The sequence below is a fragment of the Oreochromis aureus genome, linkage group 2, assembly GCF_013358895.1.
Source record: "Oreochromis aureus strain Israel breed Guangdong linkage group 2, ZZ_aureus, whole genome shotgun sequence".
NCBI lineage: Eukaryota > Metazoa > Chordata > Actinopteri > Cichliformes > Cichlidae > Oreochromis > Oreochromis aureus.
The window spans coordinates 24,377,076-24,395,023 of record NC_052943.1 but is presented as its reverse complement, the minus strand read 5'-3'; the positions used below and the strand labels follow the sequence as shown (position 1 = coordinate 24,395,023).

General features: G+C 39.4%; 1 protein-coding gene across 8 annotated transcripts in view; it reads left to right on the top strand.

Moving 5' to 3' along the window:
• Positions 1-17,242, top strand: part of LOC116322817 (LIM and calponin homology domains-containing protein 1) — a 91,746-nt gene extending 74,504 nt beyond the window's left edge. For 5 of the 8 annotated variants that reach the window (XM_039621197.1, XM_039621208.1, XM_031742993.2 and 2 more), the window contains 18 exons: positions 1,493-1,619; positions 1,879-2,036; positions 2,487-2,973; positions 4,583-4,912; positions 5,244-5,322; positions 5,472-5,563; positions 5,909-6,014; positions 6,622-6,696; positions 7,692-7,720; positions 8,345-8,458; positions 10,044-10,136; positions 10,264-10,431; positions 11,007-11,101; positions 11,536-11,688; positions 12,358-12,453; positions 13,560-13,668; positions 14,295-14,397; positions 15,291-17,242. In XM_039621197.1, coding sequence (XP_039477131.1) covers positions 1,493-1,619; positions 1,879-2,036; positions 2,487-2,973; positions 4,583-4,912; positions 5,244-5,322; positions 5,472-5,563; positions 5,909-6,014; positions 6,622-6,696; positions 7,692-7,720; positions 8,345-8,458; positions 10,044-10,136; positions 10,264-10,431; positions 11,007-11,101; positions 11,536-11,688; positions 12,358-12,453; positions 13,560-13,668; positions 14,295-14,397; positions 15,291-15,316 — 2,440 coding nt within the window. In that variant the 3' untranslated portion in view covers positions 15,317-17,242. The remainder of the gene's footprint in view (positions 1-1,492; positions 1,620-1,878; positions 2,037-2,486; positions 2,974-4,582; positions 4,913-5,243; positions 5,323-5,471; positions 5,564-5,908; positions 6,015-6,621; positions 6,697-7,691; positions 7,721-8,344; positions 8,459-10,043; positions 10,137-10,263; positions 10,432-11,006; positions 11,102-11,535; positions 11,689-12,357; positions 12,454-13,559; positions 13,669-14,294; positions 14,398-15,290) is intronic. The other 3 variants (XM_039621201.1, XM_039621205.1, XM_039621213.1) reach the window with 3 other exon arrangements.
• The last annotated feature ends 706 nt before the right edge of the window (positions 17,243-17,948 follow it).

The window sequence follows — 17,948 nt, the reverse complement described above, 5'->3', positions numbered from 1 at the left end:
AGTTGATTATTTACCTGCCGTATTAACGGGAGAGGACGTGCAAACGTTACCGCTGCTGCTGGGTTGAGATTCACGAGTCCGGAGCGGAATTAAAAACACGACATTCATTTAAGGTCATCGCGTGTTTTGTGAGCAAATGCTTTTGCATATTCGTAGTGTTTCCTCCTTTATATGAAATATCTACTTTGCAAGTATTGCAAGTTGCCCCGTTGTCATCCGTTCTCGTAAAGTATAACCAAACTTTTGAGCGTTTGAGCCGCTTAGGCGCCTTGCCAGGTAAATGACGCTCCGCAACGTGGTGACGTCATTCGGGGTGACTGGAATCGATAAGGGAATCGTTTGCAAAAATGGCAAACAATTCCAAGGAATTGAAACAGTGGGAACCGGTTCTCAACAAGAACCGGGTTTCAATACCCATCCCTAGCAGGTACTATATTCATATAGTTAAGACAGTTGTCATTGCTCTTAGGCTTTCTAATTCTGTGATGAACATGCATTGTTGCTGCATGCCTCTAACAATAAAGCTGTACTTTCTGTCTCATCTGTAATGTAAAACTGTTTCACCATTGCAGAACAAATGTAAAGAGAAATGTAAACTGTCTTTAATGAGTCAATGATTGTATGAACATCATACTGATTGTTGCATCTGATAAACTCACATTGAAACTGATATTAAATGTATTTAAATGTGTTTTGAAACGGTATGGAATCCATCAAAAGAGCAAAGAGGCAGAAATTTTTGTTTGATCTTCTGAGGGAACGATGGGCTGGATAAAATCTTAGTACTTACTAAGTGAGCATGAGGTTTCCTTTAAAAACATGTTTCCCTGGAGCAATGATTTTATTTTTGGTATCTCTCTGAGACACTGGCACCAGTTTATTTACCTTTCCTCATTATGATAAATTGACGTAGTTTGTGAATGATGTGGTTTGTTTGATACATTCTGTTTGGACTGTTCCATGGTATACATGGTGAAGCTAATTTTCAGTGTTTATTTGACATTAACCATTTCGGTGGCTCCGGTAGTATAGTGGATTACACGCTCGCCTTATAAGCAAAGAAAAATCTCAGTTTTACGGGAAGAGAGAGAAATCCCTTTTGGGTTGCTTCAGGAAGGGCATCTGGTGTAAAAAGAAATCTGTCAGATCAAACGTGTAGGGCCTACTTGCTATGGTGACCTCTTATGATTAAGTGAGCAGCCAAAAGTAGCTTTTATTCAACATTAAACGTGTTACTACTTCAAAGTTGCATTGAAAGTATAGAATATGTTAAAGCTGTTTTTATATATATATATATATATATATATATATATATATATATATATATATATATATATATATATATATATATATATATAAATTGTGTTCCAGTGACAAAAGAAAACCCCATTACAGTAGTAGTACATCATGTACTATAGAGTCACTAGTAGTATAGCTAATAAGCCCAATTTGATTTAAATAATTACTGCCTGTTTTTTCCCCTTGCCCCCAGGAGTGTGAGTATGATCGACATGCGTGGTGAGGAAGAAGCCGCGTTACAGCCGCACAGTCAGGTGCGTCATGAGCGGATGCATAACCAGTACAACAAAATGAAGGAAGAGGACGACCACTGGCAGGATGTGAGTGTCTCAGGCATTAGGTCGCTCACTCTATATCTTTGGGTCTTTATTTTATGGGACTGACATTTATTTGTATGCAATTTTGTCACATCTTTGCATTACTTTCATTATTTCTTTTTAACTGCTATAGTTTTACTGCCTGTGGCCTGTTATACAAGCTCCTTCTAAAGCAATTTTAGCTGTGCCCCAGTAAAATAACAGGGAGCTCAAAGTGCTGCTGAACCAGGACATACTTTGAATCTATCTGTATGGGTGTCAGGACCTGGCCCGATGGAAAAGTCGGAGGAGGAGTATTTCCCAGGACCTGATCAAAAAGGAGGAGGAAAGGAAGATGATGGAGCGCCTGATGTCAGGAGACACCTATACCTCTCAGAGGAGAAGAAGCATCAAGACCTATAGGGAGATAGTAGAGGACAAGTAAGTTACATCCACAACAACCTACTGAGAACTGCTTTAATGAGTGTTCCACAGAAAGCCAATAGCTCTTTGCGCAGTATGATATCAGAAGTCAAGAAAAAATGGGTCATTCTCAAAGAAGATAATTTTATGTCCCCTGTCATTGCTGTCAGCGGGCACAAAGGTGAATGCAGCTCCTCCTGGAGTTCACTTTAAATAGGTCTCCTTCAGAAAATAAAAGGAAGAGCAGATTGTGCAAGTGATTGTGAAAGGACTAGAAGAAACTGATCATTTGCAGTGAAGCAAAAAAAAGGTTTCTTGAGTTTGATAGCAACCAGTCACTCTTTGGTAACAATTACAACTGATTTCTGTATCTGTCTTTTTAGACAAAGCTTGACTATAGCAAGAGTAGGTTCAAATAATAGTTAAATCAACTACTTTACCTCTCTTATGCTTTCTCTTCTTTCTAAGGGAGCGTCGTGAGGAGGAGCTACGGCAGGCATATAGGAAAGCCAAAACTCCTGAGGAGGCGACTGCCATTCTCCAACGTTACGCCCAGCGATTCTCCATAAGCGAAGCAGTCCTCGAACGCCTGCAGCTGCCAAAGTTGTTGGACCGCAGCATATCCGCTGACCCCTCCTTCCCCACCTCACCTTTCCCGCTCTCCCTCTCCCTGTCAGCCTCTCCCACGACACCAGACCCTTTCGATTCTGACTTCAACGGGCCCATGAGGTATCTGCGCCAGCAGTCTGCCCCAACTCCAAAGTTTACTTCTACATTTGAGGCACGAATCGAGGAGTTTCCCAAAGAACCGTCCTCACACCAGCGGTCTCAGATACGCTCTCGTTCCTCTGAACCGCCATCAACCCGAGCCCTGTCACCCAAACCGGTGCCTTTGCTGATGCCCAAGCCTTATTTCCAGGCCCGACCTGCAGGAGGTGAAACTTGGAACAACAAGGTAAGACTGACTCAGGCAAGGAGGTCAGATATTGACTTACCTAGATATATCTGAATGTGAGAACACAGATGTCAGATCCAGTATATTTTTTTCATTACATCACAATGAAAACATTTAAGATTAAGGCCTAAGATAACAAGAATTAAAATGTTCATAGTAGTCTATGAACAATATGAACAATATCAGGAGAATCAGTCCAAGACATTGGCCGATGTTACCCTCTCTCACACGTAGGGCACAGCAGGAAATAATCCCATTCATGTGTGATCTGTTCTCACTATTAGATATACCCAGTTTGGTTTAGGCTAGGATGCTGCCTGGGTATAGAATGAAGAAGGAAGTACATATGACACCCACTTTCTTAGTGTCTTTTCATCGAACATGTACATGAACATATTGGACTATGACTATGCACTAAGCAGCTGATGATCCAGCTGCTTTGAACATTTGCCTTCAGGTATTGTCACAGGAAACTTCAGGGCTGCTGTGGATATACAGTATGGTGCTTCTTGTTCAGGTTGTGTACACAGTGATTCTAAAGCTTTATTCCTATATACAAAAAAGAAGATAAGATCTTGTTAGTCTAACGGTGATTAAGGCCTTGACCATTTCAAATGTGGTTACTTGCAAGTGTCGGTTTCCCTCCTTGTGGGTAAATTCCTCTCCGGGTCTCTTGGCATTTACATTAGAATACCACAGAACTGCCATGGTGATGAGCCGGCGGGTTTGTAGGAAAATGTAAGACATCCCCTCCCTGAAGAAGCATGTAATGTTTCAATTTAGCTAGAAGTACTCTCAACGGGATCCATTTCCTTTTCTTCTAGAAAAGAAATTGCAAATGGGAATTTTCATGATGAGATCTTATGTTTTGGTGTGGAGAAGAGGGAGGGTAAGATTATTATCAGACCAAATGGAACAAAGCACTTTTCTGGAATTCCTTGTCAGGAGTCTGAGCAAAGCCTGGGTTTCAATGGAGCCCTCTGTTCCCTATTCACTTAAGAAGTTGACAAGTAGGACCCTCTCAATGTGAAGTGGGCTCCCGGCGGACAAAGAGAGCCCACACAGGCTGCAAGGAGAGGGATGAGAAGGTGGAGGCAGAGGGGGGCAGACTGAGCCTGCATTCACCCATCTTTACCACTGTGTCTTAAGTTACCGCTCACTAGGAGCTCTTCGCACATATATTAGTGCCTCTTGTTCATAGAGGGCAGTGTGGTCTTGTGAGCTGGATGAATAGCTAATTACTAACTGAGAAGAGAGGTTCATAATGACCACAAATGAGGCCACTGGGTTTTTTGGCGTGATTTATTTTACATTTTTATTTGCAGTCAGTGTTGTTCAGGATTTCTATATTTATCCATGTAATGAATGAAGAATAAATTGGACAATAAGTGCCTTCTTATCTACAAATTATTGGTTCAATACTGTAATCTTACCTTGAAATTGCATATGTTATGATTTAGAGCAAAATAAATAAAATTGAATGGTATAGCCATATCTTTCAGCTTGCTTTCTTAACATTAATGCACCTTGAAGCCACTTATTAAAAAGCAAAGGGTATAAATAGTACACACAGAAAATTAAACATTAAACCTTTTCTGTTTTTACCTAGGTGGATGGTTTGCTGCGAGTAAATGGTGACGTTGGAAGTGACGATGTTCCCACCACACCTGAGAGTCAAGGGAGGGACTCGCCTCCTCATTTTCAGGCATCCCCTTCCCAAAGCAAAAACAGCACTGTAGATGGTGCTGCAGATGCTCCCTCGTCAGAAACCTCACTCCGTCAGAGTACCCACGCCTCTTCTAGGGAGGGAAGTCCAGTGTCAACAAAGGCAAAGGAGACACAAGATGTTACAGAGATAGCTTCTGAGGACACTCAGGAGGTCCAGGAGGAGAAAGTCACTGAGTCAACACCGCCCAGCCGCCCCACCTCACTCCCATCAGTGAGAATTCTGATCTTTTATAGTTATTTACATATTTTTGTCTTTTAAAGAAGCATGGTTAGTGGGTATTTTACTCCAAGCCCGGTTTTCTGGGTGCAGAGTATTTTGCTTCTCTCAATAATGCCGTATATTCAATACTAGCCCTGTAATCGGTTCCTTGCCATGCATTATATCATTGCATCTTGCAGTGATTTTGCCCAAATTTAGTTGAGATTGAACTCTTAAAGTCTGAAATCTCATGTTTCATTTGTACTTCTTACACAATATAGGCCCTTTGATCTGCAGAATTTAGTTTAGCATTCAGAAAGAAATCCATATGTGACCCCTACAGGAGCTGCAGAAGCCACAGGAAAGCTTTGGAAAGACTGGAGACCAGACAGCAGCTGCTTCAGAGGAAGAAAAGCCAAATGGTATAGCTCATCAAAACCCACCTGCAGGTGGTATGCTGCTATGCTGACACCTTGTGGTTACTTTTACAACAAACACGTGTTACTGAAGTTCATTCAGCACTGTGCAAATATATTAGTAGATTTTAAACTTCTTGTATGTCTGTTTTCAGAAGCCCAGCAAGAACAAGAAATGCCCAAACCATCTAGTGAAGACCTCTCTAATCTTGTCCAGTCTGGGGTTGATATACAGTCATATCAGCCAGTAGGTGATATCAAAACTCAAATCATCAGCCATCTGTCTAGTAGATGTCTAGTGGATAACATGCACATATGCACTCATAACACAGTTCCACCCCCCCCAATCCAAGGACTTTCCTTGTAAAGATATAACACCATTTATTTATTTATTTTTCCCGATTTGTATATTTTTACATTTTAAATTTTGAATACTGTTCATATGTGTATATAGTGCTGCAGACCTGTGCACCTCATCCCCCTTTCTTTTCCCACATATCTGCACTGTGTAGGAGATGCTCTGTATCTCATTGTACATGCGTATACTGACAATAAAAGGCATTCTATTCTATAATCTCAAATCTACCTGCAGGCCAGTGATCCCTGTTCCCAGGAGCTCTTACAGAAATCAGAGATGGCATCAAGCTCAGCTCCACCAGGATCATCTGGTTATCACCAGCAATGGGAAACAAAAGCAGGTATGTACATGTTTAACACCCAGACATCTGGTTTATTTACCATATTTATTGTTTTCTATGCTTGATCAGCAGATCCCTGTTGGTGCCTGTCTTTCTTTTTGCGTTTTAATATGACACTCTGCTTTTCTGCTATGATTAAAGGGGCATTCAAAGGTTTGCGATCAGGATGAGACTTGTTTAGCAAGAACAAAGCCTCGCCTCACTTTTCGTATCGCTGTAGTATATTCCATTTTATTTCATAAAGGAGATGGACATGCAGTCCAACAAAACATCAATCAAAAAAAAAAATCTGCCTTGCTTTGTTTTTTTCCTATTTGTTTTTATTGATAATTTGTCTACGGTAACCAAACTGGAATAAATTTTTATGTGGGGAAAAAGTGTTACTCTTTAAGGGGTTTTTTAAAAATTTTATTTTTGGTTTCTTATACCAGTTTTCCAGTTTCCACTTATCAGTCCTACAGTATCACAGGAGGAATGCTGCGATCTGCACCCTCTCCACCTCCTGGTTTTGACATCTATCCCTTATTGTTTCCTCCTTTCCTTCCCTTTCTCCCCTAATTCCCTCTTTTCCTTCCACCTGCACATTTTTTTTTTTATTTCGCTATAGAGCTTGCAAACAGTGTCAGGTCTTCGCTGGCAACCAGCAGCCCTAAATTACGCTGGGAGTTCTTCGCTCCGCAAGGTAAACTCCCTCCACTCGTGGCGATCACATTTCCACCCTTGAGTGCTGGTGCACAGGGCTTCCCTGCCGTTTCTCCAAGGGCTAGACCACTGACCCATCTCTTGTTTATTCCTTCATTTCCAGTGTTTTTGTGAACAAACAGTGATGTTTTCTGTGTTTTAAATGTGTTTTGAAGTTTCTCATTCTTAATACTACTGGCTCATCAGTGTCTTGTTATTGTAAAAGATGTTCTCATCATGTTAGGATGCTTTACAGAAGATCTTAATGAGAAGAAGTCACCTTTGACAATGTATCAAAAGAAGATTACACACATTCTTGACCTGCTTAACTTTTAGTTTCATGCTTGCCTCAGTGTGCTTCACATTGTGGGGGCTTTTCCACCAAAAGCTCTAACATCTGGTCTGTATTAGAGCTCTATTAAAGTTGTGATTAGCCTTAATCAGTACCCACTGCAGTGGGAAAGCCAGATGTTGGGTAGGGGAGAAATATATTCTCACAGAACTGTAGTTAAAGCCTGTAACTAACAGAAATGTATTTAATTGTGTAAGGTTTATCTGTTGTTTTAATCATTTGAACATTTGACTGTTATTTATAAGTTGTCGTGGACTCCTTTTGCATAGCAGTCTTTCTACATAAACAAGTGTGAATTTCAAAAAAAAATAATGTTCTTGGCCTACAGCTGTTTTCCACACACGTGTTAACCCTACAAAACCTGACCTAGTAAGAGGCAAAGTTTCAATTTATATCAAAATTCATCTAACTACAAAGACAAAATAAAACCTTTGAACCTTTGACAAATTATTAATTTACTGACTATGATTGTAGCTCTTGGTGGACTCAGCTCTGTCTTTGTTTTCTTTCATCCCCATTTTACTCCTCAGGTTGTGAAATCAGCACTTGGTGTGTTGTCTTTTCCTCAATATCAGAGTGGCTTAGTTTGATCCCCTGTATCCAAATGTCTCATTTGCTTTAACCGCTGTTTCCTTTCTCTGCAGAAGAGGCCGAAAAGGATCTCCGTGGAAATGTGAGTAAATTCCCAAAAACCCTTTTTACTGCTTCTCATCTGGCTTATCCCCTCCTGCAGTACCACGGGTACAACAGTAGTTTAACTTAATGTTGTAAAAGTAAAATTATCCGGAAGGGAGGGAATATACAAAATACAACAGGTAAGAGTGAAAAAAGGTGTTTTAGACTTTAACAGAAACGCAAAGCAAGAAAACCAATAATATGAGTGCATGTGAATCTTTCAGTTTTATTATTCAATGCTCACATATTGTCATATTTTAGGTGCCTCAGCTAATTATTATAGGACACACAAAGCTGTTTATGTAGCATGCCAGATAATGATGCTCTAGTCGATGGCTGAGACTGCTTTTTTTTTTAATTTCATTTAAGCTCATCTATCTCTTTCTCTGTCTCTTCTCTCCTTAGTAGGAGTCCTTTGGCTAGCATTGGAGTAGTGCTGTTGTGGTAGACCAACTATTTCTGTCTCCTCCCTTCTCTTCTTCTACTTTTTTTTGTGGTGGATGTGTGTGCACTTTGGTGTTGATCTGTGCGTGAATGGGTTGTGGTTGGATGTGAATGTGTGCATGGATATTTGTATATGGTGATATGTGTGTGTGGGTGTGTGTGTGTTGGGGTCTATCAGGTGTCAGTTCCGGTGTTACCCCAGGCCAAGCGGGGAGACCGCTGGTCTTGGGACCCGGATGAGGAGCGAAAGCGTCAGGAAAGGTGGCAGCAAGAGCAGGAGCGCATGCTGCAGGTACACAGTATACCCAAAAGAGTGAAGCATGGTGCATGAGGCTGCAAAGTTAGGGGTTAGATTTCTTATAGAGAACAACACACCTACAGTGTGCTATAATGACATATATTGGGTTTTAGCAGCACAAACCAGTTTTGTGGAAAGACAGGCAGGTTGTGGTCAGTCTCGGCCCTCGAGGATTTAATTGTGAGGCCTCAGACTCATTGCTACAAATGAGGTGATTTAAAAAAAAAATTAAAAAAATTGCAGCGAGTGTGGAAAGCAGGTGTTATTACTGAATTTTGCTATTAAAGATTATTTTTAATGTAATTTTCTGGAAAGCTTTTTTTTGTAACTGGAACTAAACATGAATCCAGACCACGCTGCTGCACAGCTGCACAGTCACTGACTTGCTCCGCTTACAGTCGGATGTATTAACCACATTTCATTGCTGCTCGCAAAGCTTGCCTCCATATTTGTTTTGTATTGAACACATCCTCCTGTAAGGGCAAACTCACCCCCACCCCCCCCAAGCTGCGTCTGTGCACACTTTAACCATTAGGTGGCGATTTTGTGCAGTGGAAGAACCTCTGTTTTGGTTTTATTCCCTCACTGTCTCCATCTCAAGCCACAGACAGAGGCAAGGACTCTGTCCAAAGCTGCTGCTGTTGCTGCTGCCCAAGTCACCCTCTCTCTCCTCGATTTATAACAAGTGCATCTCAAGTCCACACACTTGTCAACATTTAATGGAGTTGCAGTGTCCATTATTTATCAAGCTCATCTACGGTGTTATCTTGAAAAAAGATGAAGCAGTGATCAATTTTTTTTCCCTTCTTTCCAGTTGTTGCAGGATGGTTTGAGATGAGATGCGCTGAAATGGATGAATGTTTGGTGCATCAGTGTACTCATTACTTCCTTCTAGCCTCCCTGTGTCTGTGTTGTCTTGATCTGCTCTCTGTCTTGCTTAAATTTCCTCTTTTTGAATATCTGATCTTTAAATGTTGCCTTCTTTTTGGGGTTCTTACACAAGTCTAAAAGGTTAAAAAGGTAATCTGAGAAAATACCTTTGTGTTTTTTCTGCCTTTATTGGATATAGGCAGTTATAAACCATACTCCAAACTCAAGAACATTTAAGTGGAGTTTTGAAAATTGTGTAGGAACCCACTGTTTGAGAGCTTCTGCATGATATGCTTTCTGCTTTTGTCTGCACTGCCTGCTTTTGGTCTCCTTTTGTTTGCTTTTTATTCCTAACAAGCAGATATAAAATCTGAACACGTTTTTAGGCATAACAGTGGATAGGAAGCGAAATTTCCCTTCACATATGTCTATACATCAACATTCATATAATTAAAGTGCATAATGAGGGTATTCTGCATGAAAATCTTGTAGCGTGTGCCCGTTATTGCAGCTCTCTGCCTTCTTGGACCAAGTTAAAACATTATCACAAGCAGAGAATTTTTAGCATTTGGTTGGTCGTTGGAAAAGTCTCTCAGTACTCTGTTGATGTCGGATATGTCTGCGCATTGTCTTTGTTTTCCAACTGCAGACAGTTTAGTCTTCCTCTTTGCTGTGCTGCATGTCATGTGTTGTGTTGCCATGGTAACAGGAGAAGTACCAGCGTGAGCAGGAGAAACTGAAGGAGGAGTGGGAGAAAGCACAGAAGGAGGTGGCAGAGGAGGAGAGGAAGTACCACGAGGAGGTGTGTGGGGGTGTTTTTTGCTTGACAGCACCTGTGATGGGTTTTTCTGCCTAACAATATCAACTGAACTGTAATATGTGTGTGTGAATTTATGGTTTAAAATTAATCTATGTTCATATTACAACAGGAGCGTCGGATACTGGAGGAAACCGTGACGCCTCTGACGCCCCACTCTTCCGCCCTGCCCTCCCCCAGTCGAGGTGAACTCTCCTCCATCTCAGCTGATCCTCAGGACACTATCGTTCGTTCTCTGGCTGACTGGGAACGTAAACAGGAACTGCTGGAGAGGCAGTCGGTGAATAGCGCATTGATCATAATATGAGCTGTGTACTGTCGCACTGTATAAATTCACCCTCATATGAACAGTGGCCAGAACCCCTGCATGTGACATGTTTTTTGTTTTGTTTTGTTAATAAAGTGTTTTCATTTGCTTTTGGAGTAGCTCTACAAATGCTAACATTATGATGACATTATGATGCATGCACAAAATTACATTATTAAATTTGGGCTTGATCATATGTGGCTGTAAACATGCCACAACCACATAGAGAGCATTTCATTGGATTTTAATAGCATATGCAATAAGTAGAAAAGGCTAAGAAAAAACTCTGATAGTCTATCATGCATACCACACTAAGTTTGCAAGCTTATGTAATTTAATTAGTCTGTGGAGCTTTCTAAATTAAAGACATATCAGTACAACAGACAATACTTGTTAGAAGGTTCAGTTCCTTATGAGTTGCTGTCTATTCATTGGGATTATTGCTAAATTCATTACTTTTAACTGGCTCAAGTTATTTTTGAAAGTCACTTAAGAGGACATTGAGGCTGTTCAGCTAACAATTTGCTGTTTTTTACTTGCTGACACAGAGGGAGAGCACAGAGAGCGTGGATCTGAAACGGAGAGAAAATGACCGGACTAGTGACATCAGCACCGCTGATGACAGCATGAAAACAGGCAGAAGGTTAGTTAAGGTGTCTCCATTGAGTAAATGTTCCATTGTTTTTCAAATAATAAATTCTTAATCCACAGTAGCACTTAATGAGGCTTAAATGTTAAAATACTGCTCTATATTTGGTCATGCATAGGAGGGCTTTCTTTGTTTTGTTTTTTGCAGATGAGTTAAAAGGTTCAGTTTTAAATTGAGAGCCACTTTTGATTTTGATACTTTAGGTAAAGGTAAATCAGCTTAGAAGAGAACTGCTCTCAGGTTAAAATGATGAACTACTAAATGATAAAATGAGATCAGTGAGACTGATCGGCCTGTTTCTGTGTGATGAAACAAATCCTGCAGCCTATGGCCATGACAGTATTTTGTTTTGTGTCTTTGTCTGAATTCTGTGTATTTTTGACAGTTGACCAATCATTTCAACACATTTCTCCCTCTGCTGTCATCAGCTCAATGAGTCAGAGCAGCAGTCAGGCGGAGAAATTTGGTCACAGCCTACAGAATGGCCAAAAGCTTCCTCCAGTGCTGGCCAAGTCTTCAACTCCAGTCAAGAAACAACAAGAACTCCCAGCAGACGGCAGCAAACCTCCAGGAGGACGAAGGTGTGTGAGAGAGAACAAGGCTTCAGTGTAGCTTCTGCCACAGTTCCTGAATATTATTCACTAATAACTTCCATTTGTTTTCCTCTTCTAAATAGAGGTGGGTTAGAAGCATGCATGCACATTAATGCAGTTTCTTTTCCTGACACATATAGTCTCCAAATATACCATGTGTTCATGCTGCAGTGTGATTCTTTAACATTATTTTATTCTCTCATGTCCATTGTGTTTAGTTTAAAAAAAAAATATGAAATTTTCCGCTTTTTAAAATATATATATATATGTATTATCTATGTTATAAATGCATATTTTAAATAATCACACCAGAAACCAGCAGGTTTCTATTGTGTTGGAGTAAAAGCTCCTGTTAAGCTGTTTGGCCACCAGGTGGCATCTTATACCTGCATTTTGCTTCATAGTCTTCCAGCACTTGAAGCAGCGTTATTGTTTGCCATGACCGAAGTGTTATAAACCTTATCAGGAGAATCATATACTATAGTAACACATAACAATACATTTTAATGGATGAAGTAATGCTTGATCTATCCAAACATCACTGAGCAGATCTGACTGTTGTTCTGTCTTGGATTGGCTTGTGTCTGACTCTGACAGCCAATAGTGTCGCTGTAACTGCGAGTCATCGTCATGTTGCATGTTGCTGTCCATTTCCAGGAGTGGCCCTATTGATAATAACATGGGCCGCAGCTCATCAAAAAACCCTGCAGCATGCCCACCATCCTCTGACGCACTGCCTCCAGCACCCAACAGGTATTGCATCACAAATGGCCCACATGGAGGAAAGGGAGCTTGTGATTCATTTCTGCATTGTCATTTTCTGCTTTGCTGCTTGCATTTCTCCACCCAGCTCATAACATGTACCAGCAGCATTTACCCTCTAACCTGTATGGAATTTGAATAGAACCAAAGAATGGTGGAGTCGAGGAGAAGTAGCAGTTTATTCATTAATTTTATGTAGTTTTGTTTTTTATGTTTCATCGTCGTGCAATGAACACATTCACATAAACTGCACCAAATGATCCATTATCCAGCTTTAAGAAATTAGTTTTTCTTTCAGTTAACATGTTTTTAAAATGCAATTAACAGCACGCAGAGGAGACCAAAAGAATACATGTATACCATGATGTCAGCAAACAGTCTCTGCTGAACATCAGTGAAAGCACAAGACAGCACGTACATGAATCTCTGCCACAGATAACTGCCTGCAGAATCTATAGGGAATGAATAAGACTTCTGGCTTTCTGGTTTCTGTTTGCAGTTTTATTGGCAAATCGTGTTTGAGCAGGCTTAAGTTACACACAGGTGAGCAGTCCTTGTAGAGATCAAAAGAGGGGATGCATTTGCTGAAAACACATCTACTGTCTGATGATGATGTTATTTTTTCAAATGTGTTTCCATTCAAAGACAGTGACTGATAGAAGGAACAGAGAGTCTGGATCTCTTGGCTACACCAAAACCCCTGAAATATTAGCTTTTCCCCAGGAGCTAAGTCAGCATACTAGTCGTTGAATTTTCAATATTTTAAATATACAGACTCACAAGTTAGCAGGGGTCAAAAAGAGCACCACAAAACATAAGAGTGGAATATACTTCACTACCACACTTTCTTCACCCTTTGATTGAAATAAAGATAGAATCTGGTCTTCTGATGAGGATATTTATGCTTTGAGAATTATTATTTCTTTCTGTCTTTTCTAATTTTCCAGAATGAAAACAACATTAAAAAATAAACTGGTTATTAACTGGTTCCTTTTTTATTGTCAAAGTAGCTTAACTGGTGATAATTAAACAGATGAGTGTTTAATATTGGTGATTTTCCTTCTATTCATCTTCCTACTTCTCTCTCTCTCCTATAGGTCTGTCAGTGGGAAGAAGCTATGTTCCAGCTGTGGTCAGCCATTAGGGAAAGGGGCCGCCATGATCATAGAGACCCTCAGCCTCTATTTCCACATCCACTGTTTTAAGGTTGATGAAAGAGAGAGTGCTCTTGTTTGTCATTCTCTGTTTTGTGTATTATCCAGATTAGATTAGATAAAATGAACAGCAGTGTTAAAAGATAAGAGTGGTTAAATTATTGTTGTTTTTGTTCATTTTTTACTTCAGACAATAGTCTACAAATATTTCAGGTCAGGTCAAGTGCAAACGATTTTTAAATCATCAAACACGTGTAAGAGTGTCAGTTGAATCGATGAGGCTCTACAAGGCTTTGCTTCAAACACTGCCTGGTTACCTCTGCTCTTTGATTACATGTATGTACAGCACTTACAATGACAGGTCACAGGACATTTTAAAATTAGTTGTATCCAGTATTCAGCCTGAACTTGGAAAAGGACAGCCTGTATAAATAAAGGATTTAATAATAATCAATCACCCATCTGTATGTGATCTGTCTTTAAAAGTGTCCACCTTTAGTAGAAATAATTGGTTTGAGGCTCAGTACCAAAGAAAGGGTTTGAAAGCCAAACAGATTTAATGAAGTCTTTCATGGGATTTGTTGACTCTTAGAAACACTTAGGGGAACACCAGGCTTCTCCTTTAAGATACAACAGTTGGTAATAACATTTGCAATTTCCTTCTGTCTCTCTCTTCAGTGTGGAGTGTGTAAAGGACAGTTAGGTGACACAACCACAGGGACGGATGTCCGAATAAGAAACGGCCTCCTCAACTGCCACCAGTGCTACATCCGCTCCCGCTGTGAGTCCTGCTGAACCCTCTCCTGTGTCTTCCTCCACTGTCTCCCCCTACATTATATCTATGTATCCCTGGGAGAATGGAACATTCCCAAGGAATGTTTACATCTGTGGTCAGGGTGTACAGAAGAAATAAACCACCATAAATAACTAAAAATAACCAGAAATAAATAACTCTCTGTTTACATCACCCTCACAAAACAGAAAGTTTAATCTTTGTATAAAATTAGAAAAAAAAGGGAAGGTATTCTTCTGCCTTATTGTTTGCTAATGTTGGCCATATGTCTTATTTTCAATGATGAATAAATGCAGATTTTAATAATGTGAGCAGCAGCAGTAAATACGGCTCTCATGAACCAGGTAGAAAAACAAACCAAATTTATTTTGATTTATTGTTTTCAAAGTAAACTTGACACTATTTTCTGCTAAAACTTTTCAGTGTGTTTCAAAACTTAGACTCTTTATTGCAGCCTAACTGTGAGGCTGATAGGACAAGTGTATTTAATATGAAAATCCTCACCAGCGCAGCTTAATATAAGTGCGCCAGATGCAGTGAAGCTGAAACGGGCAGAAGGAGGAAATGGGGGTGTTGCACTCAGAAGAGAAAGACAGTAACTTTCTGTCCCTTTCACCTTTACTGCACAACAGCAAAACTTTTTAAAACAACACAGCTCGTGTTTCAGTAACCTCTCAACAGTCGTTATCATTCGGGGATCAGTAAACCGCAAAATCAAATCAGAGCCTCTATCAGAAGACTCCTGAGTCTTTATCTCAAATTAAGAAGGTCTTCTTTCATTAAAGCTCCATGTCCTTGAACATTAAGTCCCAGAAAAACAATTGTGGTTTATAAAAATTGTCAATTTGATTCTCTTTCCCCTCTTTTCCTTTCCTATCAAGCTGCCGGACAGCCAACCACATTGTGACGCTCGACTGACAAACACAAGGTTCAAAGGAAGAACCCCCCCATCCCTGTTTTAACCTGATTATCTGCAAATCACGTCCTTCGCAGCGTGTCAGAATCTTTGCATCCTCTGCAGTTCGATAACCATTCAAGATTCATCATGTGGCCCAAATGTGGAAAAAAAAATCTTCATATGTGTGTCATCTGATGCATGAGTGAAATCTGGATTTGATTGGTCCTCATGCCACCACAGACTGTGTTTCATCACGCAGCAGCGAGAAAAAAAAGACTGCTCTGAGGCGGCAGCCATGTTGAAAAGAAAACACATCTGCAGATGCTTCAAACACAGGTAGACTATGTTGATGCCCTGTACTGTCTGAATCAACACACAAAAAGCAAACAAGGTGTTCAAAATGTGAATTATTGCCAGTATATTATATCACTTTTTATCATTTAAGAGAGATTTTCTTAATTTGGAGGGATAAGCATCCAAAAACTGGAAAGAATATAGGTTATGTGGTAAGGCAGCTAGGCAGACAGAGACCCTAGGTTTAATCCGAAACACATTAATAAATATATCCTCCTTCAATTAAGTGATAAATTAAAGCAAACAGATATAGAAAGTGCAATAAAGGTGACTATTTAGACTCAAATACAATATAGAGCAAGCCACTATTTTTTTATCCTTTGGCCCTTGCAGTGACCTCCAATGTCTCTTTTTCTGTACAGAATAAAATTAGCTTCGAGTATAAAGACATAGTATGGATGTAGGTTCATCATTAGGGCAATAACAGGACTTAAAAGCTGGTTTTGTGCTTTTGGGTCACAGCAGGTTGTTCCTCTTCCAATCTATCAGCTTGGAAAGTCAAGACTTCAATGTGCCTTAGGAAAGCAAGGTGATGCAGGAAAAAACACCAGCTGTATGGTGGTGTTTTATTTCTCCTTTATTTTATGTTGTTTTTATTTTATTTTTTGGAGGGATCTGGCCAAATTTTAAACTGCAGACAAGAAGGCTGCAGCCCTCCCTCACATCACACTTTATTTTAGTTGATAAGTACTGTTTATTTTCACTCAAATTTGATTTCATAATTCCCCCACCTCCCTTCCTCTGTGGTTTGCAGTGCTATAAAAAATGCAAAGACTGGAATAAAATGAAATAAAGCGTGTGATGTCTACTTGGTAAAAGACAGAGTATGTATACTGCAGGGGAAAATTTCATTTAATTTGAATGTTTTATTCTAGAGTGATATAGACTTCTCTATGCTTTTAATTGAGGTAATTTTGATAATGGCTCAATGATAGAATTCATTTATACATTGAAAATTAAAAAAAAAAAAATCATTAATACACGTTATTACTAGGTAAAGAGCAAAAATACTATAAACATATACCAGCAGCAACTGCACCTGTGCAATATTTGGTTGGATGAAAACTAAAGATTTGTGGCGCTGGCTGCACATTTTCAGTCACTTGCTTCTTTTTTAAGGTGTATGAGAAGAGCTCTTCCTGTTATGTGTTGTGGATGTAATGAAAAAAAGTGCACGTTTAAGCCTAAAACCAAATGATTTGCTGTATGAAAGCAAACTAGCAAACAGCCTCCTTTTTCTCCTCCTGAACTGTGTCCTATAGCCAAGCTTCCCCTCCGGGGTCATCTCTTTGATCTACAGTATTTTTAAACTTCTGTTATGATTGTGTATTTTTTTTTTCTTCATTTAGTTAACGAATAATTCTCAAGCCGAGTCTCTTATAGCGGGATCTTTGAGACGGAGCTCTATATTCAGACGGTCTTCTTATCGCAGGATAGTTGGGGAATGGAACCTTTTACGTCTGTTCTGTATTTATTGTAATATTCACCTGAGCACTATGCGAAATATAGATTAATTTGATGTTTAAATGCGTTTGCATTTATAGCATACTGTATGTTTATAAATAAAATGTTATACATTAACGCCCTGCTTCTGTCTGGTCTTTTTGCAATAAAAATACAGAAGAAAAGTAAATAAATGCTTTAAAAATTTACATTTAGTAAGATGCAAGTTTGTTAAAAGTGTCACAAAGCGAAACTCCTCAGGTTTGGAATCATGAATAAACGGACAAATATTATGCTCAGTCATTTCACCTGTAATCACAGCGTATTATTATTATTTTATTTTATTTTTGTCCTTTTTATGTGTCGTGTGACTCCAAGAACAAAAAGGCTGACCGTAACCAATTTTCGAGTGTTATTTAAAGATTTACATAGAAATTGTTTAAAATGTTCAAAATGTGGCTTCCTATTGATGAACTATCAAATAATATCATAGCCCAGTGAGAGTAGAAATCTCTTTTTTTTTCCATGTGCGTTTTTATGACAGCACCATAAATTTCTACTGATAAAACACAAAACAACCGTCTGTAGCCTAATGATGTTTTCAGCTGATACTAAAATAATACTGAAGTTGGGTCAGAATAAACCGAGAATAACGACTCCGAACATTTATTTGGCCTTAAATTCAAAGATGTGCCTATTAAGGTCCTGATTTTTTGATTAGAGTGCCTTTTTATGTTTGACTTCATAAAGATTGAGTCTAAATTAAAACATTTACCTCGATGGAGTCTCTGGCTTATACATGAAACGAATTCTGTGTTCAACAAACGGATCTCTGTATTATTTT